This window comes from Sceloporus undulatus, chromosome 2 (assembly GCF_019175285.1).
Source record: "Sceloporus undulatus isolate JIND9_A2432 ecotype Alabama chromosome 2, SceUnd_v1.1, whole genome shotgun sequence".
Lineage (NCBI taxonomy): Eukaryota > Metazoa > Chordata > Lepidosauria > Squamata > Phrynosomatidae > Sceloporus > Sceloporus undulatus.
This window is the reverse complement of record NC_056523.1, coordinates 55,029,324-55,045,995: the sequence shown is the minus strand read 5'-3', so window position 1 is coordinate 55,045,995 and position 16,672 is coordinate 55,029,324. Positions and strand designations below refer to the sequence as shown.

General features: G+C 39.4%; 1 protein-coding gene across 1 annotated transcript in view; it reads right to left on the bottom strand.

Moving 5' to 3' along the window:
* Window positions 1–16,672, bottom strand: part of EEFSEC (eukaryotic elongation factor, selenocysteine-tRNA specific) — a 224,343-nt gene that overhangs the window by 68,378 nt on the left and 139,293 nt on the right. Inside the window, exon 6 of the mRNA XM_042453409.1 lies at window positions 1,320–1,476. Within this exon, the coding sequence (XP_042309343.1) occupies window positions 1,320–1,476 (157 nt within the window). The remainder of the gene's footprint in view (window positions 1–1,319; window positions 1,477–16,672) is intronic.

The following is a 16,672-nucleotide window of genomic DNA, read 5'->3' as shown; positions in this document are numbered from 1 at the left end:
CCCAACACTTAGTCCTAGGTAGAGTAGGCTCATTGAATCAAGAGTACGTACTGAGTTCCCATGATTCAATGAGTCAATTTCAATTTGGTCCATCAGTTGGATTTAGAGCTAAGTACAGTATGATTATTCTGTGAGAGCCAGTATAGTATAGTGGTTTCAACACTGGACTACGACTCTGGAGATCAGAGTTCATTTCCCCACTCGACCATGGAAACCCACAGGGAGATTTTGGCTGAGTCACACACATTCAGGTCCAGAAAAAAACCCTGACAGGCTTGCTTTAGGATTGCTATTAGCAGGAAACAACTTGAAGGCACACAACAATAACATGATTATTTACTATGTGATTACATTTCAGAGTGAGGACAATGCTTTCATTATCTCAGTCATCTCACACTGTCATCATCAAAGAGCGCTGGTGGCACAGTGGTTAAATGCCTGTACTGCAGCCACTCACTCAAAACCACAAGGTTGTGAGTTCAAGACCAGCAAAGGGGCTCAAGCTTGACTCAGGCTTGCATCCAAGGTCGCTAAAATGAGTACCTAGATTGTTGGGGGCAAATTAGCTTACAGTTGTAAACCGCTTAGACACTGCTTAAGCGGTATGAAGCGGTATATAAATGAAGCTTGTCTGTTTATGTAGGAAGAGCATGGCTATGCTGCAAACCCTTCTGTCCTGGTCACAGTACTCCTCTCCTGAAACATTACCAAAAAGGGACACATAAATACTTAGTGAAGTGTTACCCTTTGGTTTCAGCCCTAAAAACAATCTCCCACATGAGTCAATATTACAGTCCCTACCTACTTTATATACTCATGTATAAGTCTAAAAATTTAGATCAAAAAATTGACCCAAAAAACCTGATTCGACTTATCCATGGGTCAATGTAAGTACTGTATCTTAACCCTTATTTAAACGAAGGAACCATCTCCTGGTGAAAAGCAAAAGGGTAATATGTGAAGCACTGACCTCCTTTACTCCCTCATCAATCCAGTTTTAAGGTTAAGCACAAAGAGTTATGTCTGATGGAAATTTGTAAGTTCTTTGACAGTATTTTGCTTTGCTTCATCCTTTAGATCTTTGCTGTATGCCCCTAAATTTTACCCTTGACTTATCCAGGGGTCATAGGAAAATCCATAATTTTGGCCCCAAAACTTGGCCTCGACTTATACATGAGGTCGACTTATAGTCAAGTATATATAGTATTTATGTATCACAGATCATTCTGAATGTATATTATAACTGGTTTCACAGGATTCTTAAGGATATTAGAATAAGATCGTCTGAATGAATGTCAAAAGCAAAGCTATACACTTACCTGGAATGCGGATTTTAAACTTTCCACTCTGTCCAAAACCACCTTCTATTATGCCTTCTTCTCCTGTAGATAGCTTGACTTTCAGTCCCACAAAGATCTGGATGTTGGTTTCTTTTTTAAACAGTGAACGACCAATCACACTGTAATCATCACAGAGCTAGAAATAAAAACAAAAGCATCTCTAAGTTCTTGATATTTACACAGCTTTATCTGCACACGATGACAGAGCCTCTACTCTCATTTATGGCTGAGTATGATTGTCTAGGAATGCTTCAACTGCTTAGGAAACTACTGCCAAAATAAAGCTGCTTCGGGTCTCTTTGGGGGTATGCTATTTAAATGATGCATGGGTCCTAAGAGTCCAGAGGTCGTGCCAAAGCCACACTCCATTCCTAAGCACTGGAGTGCAGCTTTGGTGCAGCTTCCGGATTCTTTGGATGCATGCATCATTTAAACAGCATACCTCCAAAGAGACCCGAAGCAGCTTTATTTTGGCAGTTTGTAACAGGCCAAAGGTATCATAAATGCTACAGTTCAGTGTCTATGACGAAAGTGAAAATGGTGAGCTCAGCTGCTGTTAAAATCCAGCAATAGTTCTAAATATAGATGCAGCTTTATTGCACAGTCTGAGGGCTATGTACAAGTTAACCAAAGTTGAAGGAATCTAGATTTTACAAATAAAGTAATTAATGGGGGAGGACGAGGCTTACAGAAAAAAGCAGGAGGAACTAAGGAGGTGATGCACAACAGGTGAATGCAGCAGATGTTCTCAAGAAACTACAAGTATTCAAGTCAGCAGAGGCTGTTTGACATATAGAAATCATAGAATCATAGACTCACAGAATCATAGGGTTGGAAAAGACCACAAGGGTCATCCAATCCAACCCACTGCTATGCAGGAAATCTCAATCAAAGCATCCCCGGCAGATGGCCATCCAGCCTCTGTTTGAAGACCTCTAAGGAAGGAGACTCCACTACACTCCGAGGGAGTGTGTTCAACTGTTGAACAGCCTTTACTATCAGGAAGTTCTTCCTAATGTTGAGGTGGAATCTCTTTTCCTGTAGCTTGCATCCATTGCTCCAGGTCCTAGTCTCTGGAGCAGCAGAAAACAAGCTAGCTCCCTCCTCAATGTGACATCCCTTCAAGTATTTAAACAGGGCTATCATATCACCTTCTCTTGTCCAGGCTAAACATCCCCAGCTCCCTCAGTCGCTCCTCATAGGGCATGGTTTCCAGACCCTTCACCATTTTAGTCGCTCTCCTTTGGGCACACTCAACATCCTTTTTTGAATTGTGGTGCCCAGAACTGGACACAGTATTCCAGGTGGGGCCTGTCTAGAGCAGAATAGAGTGGCACCATTACTTCCCTTGATCTAGACACTATACTTCTATTGATGCAGCCTAAAATCACATTGGCCTTTTTAGTTGCTGGATCATACAGTTGACTCATGTTCAATTTGTGGTCTACTTGGACTCCTAGATCCCTTTCACATGCAGTTTCATTCATCCAGGTGTCCCCCATCCTATATCTGTGCATTTCATTTTTCTGCCCTAACAGCAGTACCTTACATTTCTCTGTGTTGAAATTCAGTTTGTTAGCTTTGGGCCAGCTTTCTAATCTATTAAGGTCATTTTGAAGTTTGATCCTGTCCTCTGGGGTATTAGCTACTCCTCCTAGTTTGGTGTCATCTGTAAATTTGATAAGTATGCCCCCAATGCTGTCATCCAAGTCACTGATAAAGATGTTGAACAGCACTGGGCCCAGGACAGACCCCTGTGGGACCCCACTGGTCACTTCTCTCCGAACCCAAAGGTTGCTCAACAATGGCTCCAGGAAAAGGAGCCATTGTTGAGCAACCTTTGGGTTCGGCCAGTCAACCAATTACAAATCCATGTAACAGTTACTTTGTCTAGCCCACATTTCACTAGCTTGTTTGCAAGAATGTCATGAGGAACCCTGTCAAAAGACTTACTAAAATCAAGATATACTATATCCACAGCATTCCCTTCATCTAACAAGCTGGTAATTTTATCAAAAAATGAGATTAGATTTGTCTGGCATAACTTATTTCTCTAAAACCCATGTTGACTTTTTGTGATTATGGCACTGCTTTCTAGATGTTCACAGACTCTCTGTTTAATGATCTGCTGTAGAATCTTTCCTGGTACTGTTGTCAGATTAACTGGATGATAATTGTTGGGATCCTCTTTTTCCCTTTTTGAAGATGGGGACAACGTTTGCCCTCCTCCAGTCTGCTGGGACTTCTCCTGTTCTCCAGGAGTTCTCAAAGATTATTGCCAATGGTTCAGATATTACATTTGCCAGTTCTTTTAATACCCTTGGATGTAGTTCATCTGGTCCTAGAGACTTATATTCATTTAGATTAAGCAGATATTCCTGTACTATCTCTTTACTTATTCTGTGCTGAATTTCCCCTATTCTGTCTTCAGCTCCATTATCTTCAGGCTGAGCACCCTTTTTCTTTATTGAGAAGATAGGCAAAGAAGGTGTTGAATATTTCTGCCTTTTTTTTCTGTTCCCTGTTAGCATTTTGCCATCTTCTGCATGCAGTGGCCCTACCGTTTCTTTCTTCTTCCTTTTGCTGTGGGCATGCCCAAAAGACAAGAACTATAGAATCATATAGTTGGAAGAGACCCCGAGGACCATCCAGTCCAACCCCTGCCATGCAGGAACTCTGAATCAAAGCATACACGACAGATGACCATCCGGCCTCTGTTTAAAGACCTCCAAAGAAGGAGACTCCACCACTCTCCGAGGGAGTGTATTCCACTGTTGAATAGCCCTTACTCTTGGGAAGCTCCTCTTAATGTTGAGGTGGAATCTCTTTTCCTGTAGCTTGCATCCATTGCTCTGGGTCCTGTTCTCTGAAGCAGCAGAAAACAAGCTTGTTCTCTCCTCAATATGACATCCCTTCAAATATTTAAACAGGGCTATCATATCACCTCTTAACCTTCTTTTCTCCAGGCTAAACATCCCCAGCTCCCTAAGCCGTTCCTTATAGGCACGGTTTCCAGATCCTTCACTATTTTAGTTGCCCTCCTTTGGACACGCTTCAGTTTCTCAACATCTTTTCTGAACTCTGGTGCCCAGAACTGGACACAGTATTCTAGGTGGGGCCTGGCCAAAGCAGAATAGAGTGGGACTATTACCTCCCTTGATCTAGGCAGGCTGGTCATGAAACTGAGGTTTAAAGGGAGTGGGATAAAACACACAGTGGATGAATGAAAAGCAAGAGTATAAGGAAACAATAGTCGGTAGGACTTGTAATTGAAGAAAGGAGGAGACACCAAGAAAAAGGAATGGTACAACATTTTACAAATGCTTTTAAAGAAAGTGTAAGGCTTGAAGCCATGCATGCTGGCTAGAAGAATACTAAAGCAGATCTAGAGGGCTGAAAACTATGAGACATAGATTTTAGTGCCATATGTCTTCCTTTACCAAGACATGCCCTAGTCTCCAATGTTCTGTCCAGGAAGAATTTCAAAATGGCCTCCATTTTGAGCATGACTAAGAAGCATGAATTTATATTTATATTAGTGTTTTTAGCTTTTGTTTTGTGAAGCCCTACATTTTTTGAATGTCCTAAATTTTGAAGTGCCTTGTCTGTCTTTGCAGTTAGGACATCTGGTCACCCTGATGCCATAGGAGTAAAAAATAAGAGGTCTAGATATATAAAGGGGCTGGTGCACTTTTGTAAGTTGAACAGGAAAAAATCTTGCTAATTTTGACTGCCATTCTTGCTGTGGTAATATGACATACCAATCTTAGGCAATAAGATTAAAAAATCAGGAGCAAGGAGACGCTAAACTCCATATTCCAGTTTGAGCTAACCAGTGAACTCCTTGACTACAAAGTTCTCAAGACACTTGACATTGTTGCCATATCACAGCCACCCTGATAAATTTTTACCTCTGCACCACCTTCATTTCAGCAGATCTTTGCACCTGCCTGGATAAGACAAACTGCTTCCAACATAGCTTTTGAAAATTCAGTTTTGAGAGGAGTTTGTCATCAGGTTGATTTGCTCAACCTCATTTCTTTAACCACCTGTATTGAATTTTAATTTAAAAATTACTAAACCAGTGGGAGTCACTATTCCAAATTTGGATTCATAATTAAGCAATCAGGTACAAGAGGCAGCAAGCTTCTTGCACAGAGAAAGATAAACGACCCTCCCTTGGGCATTTCTGCAAAGCAAAGGAGCAACCAAGTGAGCCTAATCCCCAAGGTGTGAATATCTTCAGATGATACTAACCCCTGAAGTCACTCTGCCTCTGTGTCATAACAAGAGTCTTGACGTGCAAAGAAATAGGAAAAATTTTACCTTACAGAAGGGAAAGCTATTATTAGATGCTTCATTAAAACCATGGTAGTTCTAATTTGCAATGATAGCCCAGTATGAGAAACAGAGAACAAAATAGGTGAACCCTTTTATGAGTGGCACTTAAAATCTAAGTTGCAAGTTTAGGAGTTGCACAGAATTCTTCTTGTAGCTAACCTGGATAGCTGTTAAAATAACCAATTTCTTTAAAATACTTGGCTGAATTAACCGTAAAACAAATGTCACAGTATTCATGGAACTGTATTGGATGTGGAACTGCAAGGCCTGTCTCAAAGGCCAAGTCAGCAGTAGTCACTAGTGGTGGTAGTCCCAAAATACCTTATATAATTTAGTTTAGAAGCCAATCCATCTGGTCTCTCAGGCATGCACAGTTGTCCTATGAACACCACCCTCAAATCATAAGAAGGCTAACAAAATGAGTAAAAGAGTGGGGTATGAAGGAATACTAGATTGTGCCATTATTATTCTTCCCATATATATTCCACCTTCCAAGCAATGGTCCCCTAAAGCAACCAGCAATAAATTTAAAATAATAATATAATTCAGTAAGTTTATCAGCAGTAATGTAAACTGCAGGTGCCTTCCATCACCTTTTAAAAAACAGAGAGAAAACTGTACACCTGTCAGCTATAAAGATTACAAAAGAAATTGAACAAGATGTAGTTGTATGACGATGTGTATCATGTTTTATTTTATTTTATAAAATTAATAAAAAGATTTTTAAAAAACAACAGAGAGAAAACAAGTAAGAAGTTCTTCAAGCTGAAGTTCTGCATTTATAAAATAATAATCTTGTTTTATGGCAGATGATGAAACATGCATAAACAGTTACCACATCTCCATCTGACCATCCTTAGTTCTTTGTTGTTGTGTGCCTTCCAGTTGTATCTGACTTAAGCAACCGTAAAGCAAACCTATCATGGGATTCTTTTGGCAACATTTGTTCAGAGATTTGCCATTGCCTTTCCCTGAGGCTGAGAGTGTGTAACTTGCCCAAGGTCACCCAGTGGGTTTCATGGCTGAGCTGGGAATTGAACCCTGGTCTTCAGAGTTATAGTCCAACACTCAAACCACTATGCCACACTGGCTTAGTTCTAATGAGATAATAAAAAGTGGCCATTCTTAGTTTTGCTCTACAATTTACAAAAAATGTAAAATATAAACCAGCATATTTTTATAGATTATTTTTGATCTGAGGTAAAAATAACTTTCTCTCCATTTGCCTGGAAACCTTAGGTCCATGATCACTAACTAGTTATTAGAGAGTAGGGGTCCATGACCTTTATCCTTTTTTTAAAAGCCAATTGATCAAAAATGTCATTTTTTCCCTAGTGTGAACAACTGTTGTATTCAAATTGTCTTTATTTTTACACAGTCCTCTCCTGCTTTTGATATGTTTTATAAAAGCTTATTATTTGCTCTCACTGAAACTCAACTCTTATTATTGTACCAGCAATTTAACTCCAATCATTGCATTCGGGCTTAATCCCCTTTGAGTTCTCAGAACATCTACTACAGCAATCGCTTTGCACATTAACTGAGCAGCCTTTTGGGCTTTGGTTCTCTCTCTCAGACTCTCCTCCAGTTTCTTTTTGTTATAAAATGTAAAGTCTGAAAACGAAATGCTGCAAAGACAACAACGGATACATACTCTTCTTTTGAGGCAGCAGACAGGGGCCTCCTCGTGAGGGCAGACTAATTTTATTAACTTCAGGGAAACTTCAAAAAGCTTAAGGGCTTTAATGCCAGACAGAGACGACCCCAAAAGTCAGTTTAAGTGCTGCATAAACAAAGGATTAGGTCAAGAAAAAGCTGAAGGCTCCTTGCATTTCTTGTTTATATTGTCATATGACCTAGTGGGAGTGGAAGAGGGTTGCCTTTCTAACTTTAATCCTCCATGGTGTACGGTGGCGCTTCAGTTCATTGACCTACATTACAATAATATTTTTTTAAAATTTATGGGAAGAGGTGCAGCATCAAACTCGCTTAGGGAGTTTAAAAAAAGGAAAATGAAAAGAGGAAAAAAGAACAAATGTTTCTGACTAGTAAATTCTCCCTCTCTTGCTTAGGTTAGATCAGCAGCTTAGAAAGGGATTTCAAGTTCAAAGGGACTGTTTCTGTTGCTCTTGTTTTATGGCTTAGACCAGAGGACACAATAGCATTGATTTTTATGAAATATTCCCTCCCCCTTGGCTTTTGTGTTTGCAGGGGAAAAAACAAATAGTATTGTATTAACATAGGTGAACAGTAAGTCACTCTCCCTCTCCCTTACACACACAAACTTTAATACAGAGTACACAGTTTTAAAATCCTTTGATTTAAATATTATTTGCATTGCAGTATTATGTTTGCAATGCTGTAGCTACGTTTTGCGTGATGACATCCAGCACAAACTCATGGTTTTAATTCCACATTAAAAATTACTTAAACAGAACCTCCTCCTCCTAGGAGATTCTAAAAGTCAATTCTAATGTTAGAATAATGCAAATTGCAATCATTTTGTCAGTCTCTGAAATACCTCATTGCTCATATTTGGAAAGTAAAAGTCACCATGCACTTTTCTTCTGTCTATCAGAGGCGAGAAAAGAATGAGTGCAGAGGATAGGGAAGAAAAAACAGTGCAAGGAAATAAAGGAAGGGCAGAATTAGAGGGGGAAAGGGGGGCAACTCAAGAATTAATCTAAAACTAACATATCCAAATAGTACAAGTCAGATGCATATTAAAGAGACTTTAACGTGCTTTACTGAAACAAGGAGACTTCAAGCTGTGGTTTATGACATTGACCTCTTCCAATAAACAATAGTTAAGATTAATTAAATTTTAAATTTCAGACATAGATGGCCTTGGACATGTCACGCTCAGCCTAAGAGGACGGCATTGGCAAACCTCCTGTGACTAAATTTTGGCAAGAAAGCCCTTTGACTGAGCTGCCATAAGTTGGAGTTAACTTGAAGACACAACATTCAAGTGAAAGCTGACTATGCTTTTGGAAGATAAGAGAGACCCAGGAGTAGATTTCCACACCTCAGCTCATTATGGTATATAAAAATGAAGATTGCTAAAACAAGTATTGGAGGAGGTGCTATAGCAAGGTTAATAGCAGTAATAAAGACTTAGCATGGAAGACAGTAAGTTCAAGAGCAAGAGGACCTGAAAGCATTCTTAACTTCCAGAATGAAGCAATCACTTTAAATGGCTCTGATAATTCTAGCAAATGATAGTTACTACAAAGTTTGCAAGAAAGACTCACCTTCAAGAACAGAAGTGACTTTACCACTATCTGCAGGAAGAAAAGGAAAACTATTGTGGTGATTGATAAATTCTTACTGAGAACTATAAAAGCAGTTATATGCTGATTCGATCTGGTAATGTGTCAAGTACATTAGGAAAAGCCTGCTTGGCAGCAGCATGTTGACCTTTATAAAGAAGAGGGCTTTAAACTAAACCCTGTGGGGGAAAGAAGACAATAGCCCAAAGGGAAGTACAAGGTAAACACAAAAAACAAGGACTTGGAAGAAAAACCAAGGAACTTGCAGTGGCCACTAATCAAACCCAACAATAAAATGGGGGGGGGGGGGGGATGCTGGAGCAGAAAGTCCAAGACTTTTAATACCTAAACACTAATGTGCAAATGAAATTATCTTGAACCCCCTAATATGAGCAGGTAAGCAGAAGTTGAAAAATATATGAAACCTGGTGGAATGATTCCTGAAACGAGAATGAAACAAGTGAAGGATTCAACTAGCTCAAAAAGAATAGATAAAACAAGAAAGGGGTGGGTTAGCATTATGAATAAACATATGTTTACTTGCACAGAAAGGAAAAGATAGTAAACACAATACATTTGAGGAGAGCAACTGAGTAAAATAAATATAGAAAGTAATAAAAAAATAAAATTGTGCTTCAACTCTACCACAGACTACTAAACCAAAGAAAGGATGTTCCAAAGATGTTTCAAAGAAGCAAGAATCAATAGTAACAAACAATTTCAACTATCCAAATATCTGCTGGTAGCTGAGCTCCACCAAGCATGAAACATCCAACAGACTGCCAACATGTGAAGCTTTTAACTTTCTATTTCAAAAGGTGAAGGCCGAGATTTTGATAAAAATAGGCACAACAGTGACTGAGGTTAAAGTACTGAGAATTCTGGGGGGCAGAGAACATATAAAGGTAAAATTAATAATTTATGGAATATTCAATTATGTCCAGTAAAATGTGCCCTTTCATTTCAGAAAATCTGATTTTAACAAGCTTACAGAAGTATGATTCATGGGGAGGGGGAGCCTAAAATAGGAGGAAATTGCTGAAGAAGAAGTTACTAAATCACAATCAGTTTCAATCAAAGAGAGAAATGGGGGAACAGCAAGAAATCTGCTACTTGTATTTTGTCTCTCGCTTCAGCCAAAAGGTAAACTGTGTGCAACCTCATACAAGAAATTATCAAATATCTTAGTCTCCCAAAGTTAGAAATGGAAGTCCTACGAAAATATAGATTGATTAACATCTATAACAGAGAAGATACTAGAACAGATGATAAAGGAGTCCATTTGCAAACAGGGCTCCTCAGGACTCTGTCCTGGGCTGAGCATTTTTATCAACGATTCAGATAAAAGTAGAGGGAATTCTTATCAAATTTGCAGATGGCACAAACCTGAGAGGTAAAGCCCTCAGAAAACAGGAATAAAATTCAAAATGACACTGATGTAATGGAAACCTGTACTGAAACTGGTGAAATGAAAGTTAACAGGAAAGAAATGCAGAGTTTCTTATCTAAAGGAGAGAAAAAATTCAAATAAGTAGGTAGTCAGTTTGTCAGTAATATGTCCAAAATGGATATCAAGACTCTAATGAACCACAAGTTGAATAGTAATCATTAGTGCAATGCAGCTGCAAAATAAATAAAGATAAAAAAAATTAAAGCTCTAATATAGTTTCAGGTTGCATTATCAGATCCACAGTTCCCAAGTTATGGGAAGCAATAGTTTAATTTTATACTTGAACGATTACTTCTGAATTATTGTGCTCAGTTCTCCATGCCACATTTTTAAAAGGGTGTAAACAAATTGGGATGAATTCAGAGGAAGTCAGTAAGGAAAGTGGTATAAAAAACAAGTCGTGTGAGGGACTGTTGAAGAAGAGAAGACTGAAGGAGGACATGGTTTAAGGTTGATGAGTGCTGTCAGATCAGCTTCATTTTACGGTAACATGAATAAGCAGACTCTGGTCCAGTTAGAATTTGGAAGGGAGACTACCAGGTGCTGTAGGTTATATTCAAAGGAAGGGGGTGGCAAACTACCTCCAACTACTACTTGCCTAAGAACATCCTATGAAATTGATGGGGCTGTCACAAGCCATCAGGCAACATGAAGACACAGATATTGGGTTACATTATGAATAAGACACTTCATGAGACCTCATTATTTAGCAGCTCCGCTCATGTCTTGCAAACTCAAGGATGTAGTTTCCTTGATTGAGTATATTTCCCTGAAATGAGTTCTTCCTCTTTTCCCACTGCCTTCAGTTTTACCAAACATTTGGTAACACCAATGTTCAGCTGAAATCAACCTTCCTGAAACATTAGACAATTCATTCTAATCTTATAAAATAAAAATATAATAATTTCTAGAGAATCGTCTTATTTCAGGATATGTTCAAAGGACAGTAATAGCTTCAATTAAGTAAGTTTGGCTTTTGGGTTAGTTCAGGCATCATTTGCTCTTGGACACATTTAGTTGACTTTTTGGCAGTTTGCATTATTCATAGAATTCTGATCCAGTACCACATTTCAAATGAATTTAATTTTTTTTCACTGTCAGCTTACCGTATTGTTCAGCTTTCATGGCCAAACACAAAAATCAGAAAGAATATCACAAGAATAAGCATTATTTTGGATCCTGATTGTAATATACTTCAAAAACTTGTCTATCACAGATAAGAAAGCAAAAAAAATTGGTCTTTGCTGAATTGGGAGGCAAGACTAGATCAAATCGTCTTGTTTCAGGAAGACTGATTTCAGCTGAACATTATAAGAAATCTCTAATGACAAGAGCAGTTCAACAATGCAACCAATTATCTAGAATGGTAAGTTCTCTCTCACTAGAAGTCTTCAAGTAGAGGCTGGACTCTGTATTATCGGCTAGGGATGCTTTAGGCTTCCACCATTATGAAATCCCAATTGAGTGTCACATCTGAACCAAGCCACTGTGAATAAAGACTGTTCCTGAACAAGACAGAAGCAGGTTCAACTGGTGAAGAATGACATTATCCTCTACAACAGGGGTGAGTGCAGAATACTGCACGTAAATAATAATAAATAATAAAACATTTATTTCTACCCCGCTTTTTGTCATTAGCATTCCATTGAAGAGTAAACATAACTACAATGGGCCCTTGGTATCCGCTGTGGTTTGGTTCCAGGACCGTCATGGATACCAAACTCCTTGGGTGTTCAGGTCCCATTATATACAATGGCATAATCAAATGCCCTTACATAAAATGGCAAAATCAAAGTTTGCTTTGGGGATTTCATTTTTTAAAAAATATTTTGAAGCTGTGGATGGTTTAATCCATGGACACCAAATTCATGGATACAGATGACTGACTGTAAAAGGTATGTGAATATCTTATAGAAACACAGTCATTCAGAAAACATTGGTTTCAAAAGAGGTGTCAGAGTGTGGGACCAGAATCCTGGACAATCAACCAGTCAGCTTGTTTAATGAAACAACAGAATTTTATTGAAGGTTCCAAGATCAGCCATTCCTCATCACCCGGCTTCTAAGCTGAGACTGACCCCTCCCAGCCAAAGCAATGCATAAACTCCCCTAAGCCAAAGTACTCCACCCCTAGCAAAAGCCCGTGCCACAGGACCCCTCCTTCCTATCACTAGTTCCCATCCTCCATCCCTATTCCCTGAGCTGCTCTTCCCACAGAAACGAAACTACATTCCAAGTCTCTGCAAGCCAGCCTCTCAAGGACACTAGATAACTCACACCTGGTCCAGCCTAGCACTACATATCACCATCTCTACAAGCTATGCTAAGCGCAACCCATCCCCCAGCATCCACAGCTTGAATACATCTGGTAGAATACTTCAGGATTCTAACAAGGGGTAATCAAAGTAGGAAGACAGAGTGGCACATGCACACAATAAGACACCATATGCAGATGCTCCAAATAGGGTGAGTGTCCATTAGGTTGAAGAGAAGGGTCAGTTATATTTTTTCTCTTCTACCTAGACCCTAATAGAGGGAAGCAGATTGTGATGGGAGAATGTGGAATTAAATATGCATCCTTGACACACATGTACAAGATCATTGATGCTAAAAGGGCCTCTTCATCTTTCACATGCTAAAGGGCCTCTCCTTCATTCAAGTGATGCTAGAAGGGCATCTCCATTCTCAAGTCCTCAGGCATGAGTCTGTACCACTAAAGAAAAATCTGGAGCAACCAGCCTCAAACATGAATACCATGCACCATTTTACAGTGCTGAGATTTACAGTTAATAATGTGTCTTAGACAGAAACCTACAGTTAGTATAAAACCTTAGGCCTGGAGCTTGATAATGTCTCAGGCAGAAGCACTGAAGGTCTAGTGCTACATGGCACTGAGTCTAGCAACATATTGCATCCTGAGGAGAAGCAATAATGCTAGCACTCATCTGTTTAGGATTGCTTTAGAGCGCTACAGCACTCAGATTCACGGTAGACATAGGGAAAAAAGGTTTGATTTGTAGGGCACTTCCTGGACCAATCTGCAATTATCCCTCAGTCTGAGCACAAACATGTGTACATTCAGTTAAAATTCATACAAAAATTTTAGGTATGACATTTTGTACATTGGTTTGAATTGCTAGGAAAACCATGAATAATTCAACATAGACTCACATGCTTTTCTGCATTGGAATACCAGGTAATATGCAAAGACATACATATCACCACAACGGCTATATTCTCATTATAACCAGACTCATTGTAAATTACTCTTATGCAAGTTCAGAGAAGTAAATAATAGTTGCCCAAACAGCTGTGCATGCCAAAACCTGTTAGTGTATTTAAAAGTAACAAGAGCAATGATGATTGACAATTTCTGTTAGCAAGCATTGCCAAATTAGTGCTTGTCCTAAGCAAGTAATTTTATTATTATGTTAAAAATAAAATATTAATTATTTCCTTGGAACTGCCTTCACTGGAAAATTGTATAACCAATTAACCAAAGCCATACAATGACACATATTTTGTACATGACTGTATCTTTCACCTTATACCACTAAAGTTCATATTTTTCTCCATCTTCTGCACTTTGAAACACAAATGGTATTTCAAATGAGAATGCCATTATCTCCACATTCCTAAGCTTTACAAAATTGCTCAATCGCAAACAGAACAGCAGCCAAAAAATAAATACATCTCTTATGCTCCTATTTTACTGTGGATTTTAACTTGGAAAAGCATTGTGCATTTTTATTCACTGAGTGCCCTCATTGCTGTGTTATTATCACATTTAGCATGCCATCAGCAGCCAAGCACAACCAAGCAAACCCATGTTCAGACTTCAAAGCAGCTGAAACATTAATTGTGGCAAAAATAGGTTCTGCTAGGCAGTTCAGTTTACTGCCAAATGCTGACATCATGCAACATCAGATTTATACAACAGGATTTAAACAGGAAAACTAAGGAAGATCTAATTCACCAATACCGTATCCCATGGGCAGTAGCCAATGCAGGTCACTGACAAGACGCCTTTTAGGGATTTTGGTGATGTCCACATACTTTGTTAAATCTCAGTGGTTAAAGAAATGCATGATAGGATTGTGCATCAAAAAAGCAGGTATAAGGAAGACCTGCATAAAACTGTGGCGCCTATTTCAAAATAAGATGTGTCAGCATTAACAACACATGATGATCTTCCTAGCACTGGTCAGCAGAAAGGTTTTTTCACAAGAAAATTCAGAAACTAACAAGGTATGCAATTACTTTCCAAGCAAATGCAATGTTCTACTTTATTTAAACATGTCCAAATGAAGCCTTGCTGGTCAATGACCTTCTATCATATCTGCACATGCCAAAGGGTTTCTGTGTATAGTTTCAGAAAATTCTCCCTGAAGTATGTGGTTTATTTTTACAAAACAAATCCAAAACAACTACAAGCAGTGCAGCCTATGCTTTGCAAATACAGTAAAGGGCTTTATTTCCCCCTTCTCTCTCTATTCCAGCAGAGTTACTCATTGACAAGTTTCCCCTACCGTAGGCAAAGCAACAATATTTCAGGATGTAATCTTGCTTGGGCAAACATTTGCAAAACAAAGGTATGCAAGAGGTCATAGTATGAATCTATGTATCACCTTTCACTTTTTGAACTTATTGCAGAAGGCCCCATAAAGGCTTATGACAGACTAGATGTAATGGAGTTTCCTCATATGATTACACAACTTCTAGTACTTTTCAACTTCTGGATAAAACAAGAGATGTCATGTTAGATGGGAGTACTGAATCTTTCTACCAGATAACAATTTTTCATAGACAATATTCATTAACTATGAACCCATGAAATGTACCTATACAGTACTGATGAAACAAGAGGTATATAAACTGCAATACCATTATTTCCATTGTACATATGCCACAAGGGTAGAGGGATGAAAGAGAATGGCTTACACAGTTTGTGGTTGAAGTAAATATGAAATACAGGTCTCAGTGGCCTCTTTGTGAACATACACATAGAAGCACATACACACAAAGACGGTGTAAAGAACCTTTTCCACTGTGTGAATCCATAGCACTGGGCTAATAAGGCATATGTATATGTATATTCATATACCTGCATGGATGGGAATTACAGGTGAAATGACCCACTCTTAGGCCTGTTACAGACCGCCCAAAAGGGGCGGTCTTGGGGCGCTGCCAGTTGCAGCACGGGGAAGCCGCTGCAGCCAAACCGCGTGACTCCCCCGCGCTGTAAAAAAGGAGAGCAAAAATCACGCTCCTTCCGGCAACCCGGAAGAGACGTCGCAAGTGCCAAAGCGCGCACTCGCGACGTCTCTTCCGGGTTTAGACGTCCAGACGCTGCGCGTCCGTTATGTCAAGATGGACACGCCCGTCTGTATAGGGTGCCACCATCTTGCCATACGGAATACGCGCGAGGGGCAAGGCGTGTCCGGAAGCGCCGCCCCTTGCGCGTATTCCTGGCGCAACGACGGCGCCACTTAGGTCCGTCTGTAAGGCGCCAAAGTCACTGTGTTACACCATATCTAACAAGAGAAACTGGGAGTTTGTAATCATTTTTACAGGGTCTCTTCCTGATGATTGTAAGAGCTACAGTGGCCTGTGATATGGAGACGGAATATTCACAAAGAACACTTTCTAACTACCATACATTTTATAGAAGGGATAAACAAGAGACATTTGATAACATCTACAGCTTTGTGAGAAGATCCACTGAAGCACAATAGCTGGAGAACTAGATAGGATGTGGCTAGTAGCACCAGATTATAGTAAAGACACAGTACTAAGTCTTTACTACAATCTAATCCAATCTACTAAAGCCATTATTCTTCTGACTGAAAACAACAACAACAGCTGAGTGATTATTTGGTGAGTGCTGGAATGATCTCTAGTAGATATTCTTTGCACGTTGACAAAGCAGAGCAGAACTAGAATCAAAGAATCGTAGAGTTGGAAGAGACCACAAGGGTCATCCAGTCCAACCCCCTGCCATGCAGGAAATCCATATCAAAGCATCCCCAACAGATGGCCATCCAGCCTCTGCTTAAAGATCTCCAAAGAAGGAGACTCCACCACACTCCGAGGGAGTTTGTTCAACTGTCGAACAGCCCTTACTGTCAGGAAGTTCCTCCTAATGTTGAGGTGGAATCTCTTTTCCTGCAACTAGGGACACTGAATGACTATTACACAAACTATTAGGGCAATATACTCATCCAATTTTAATTTCTGCAAGATAAACTAGCCATTAATTCAGTGTGTGG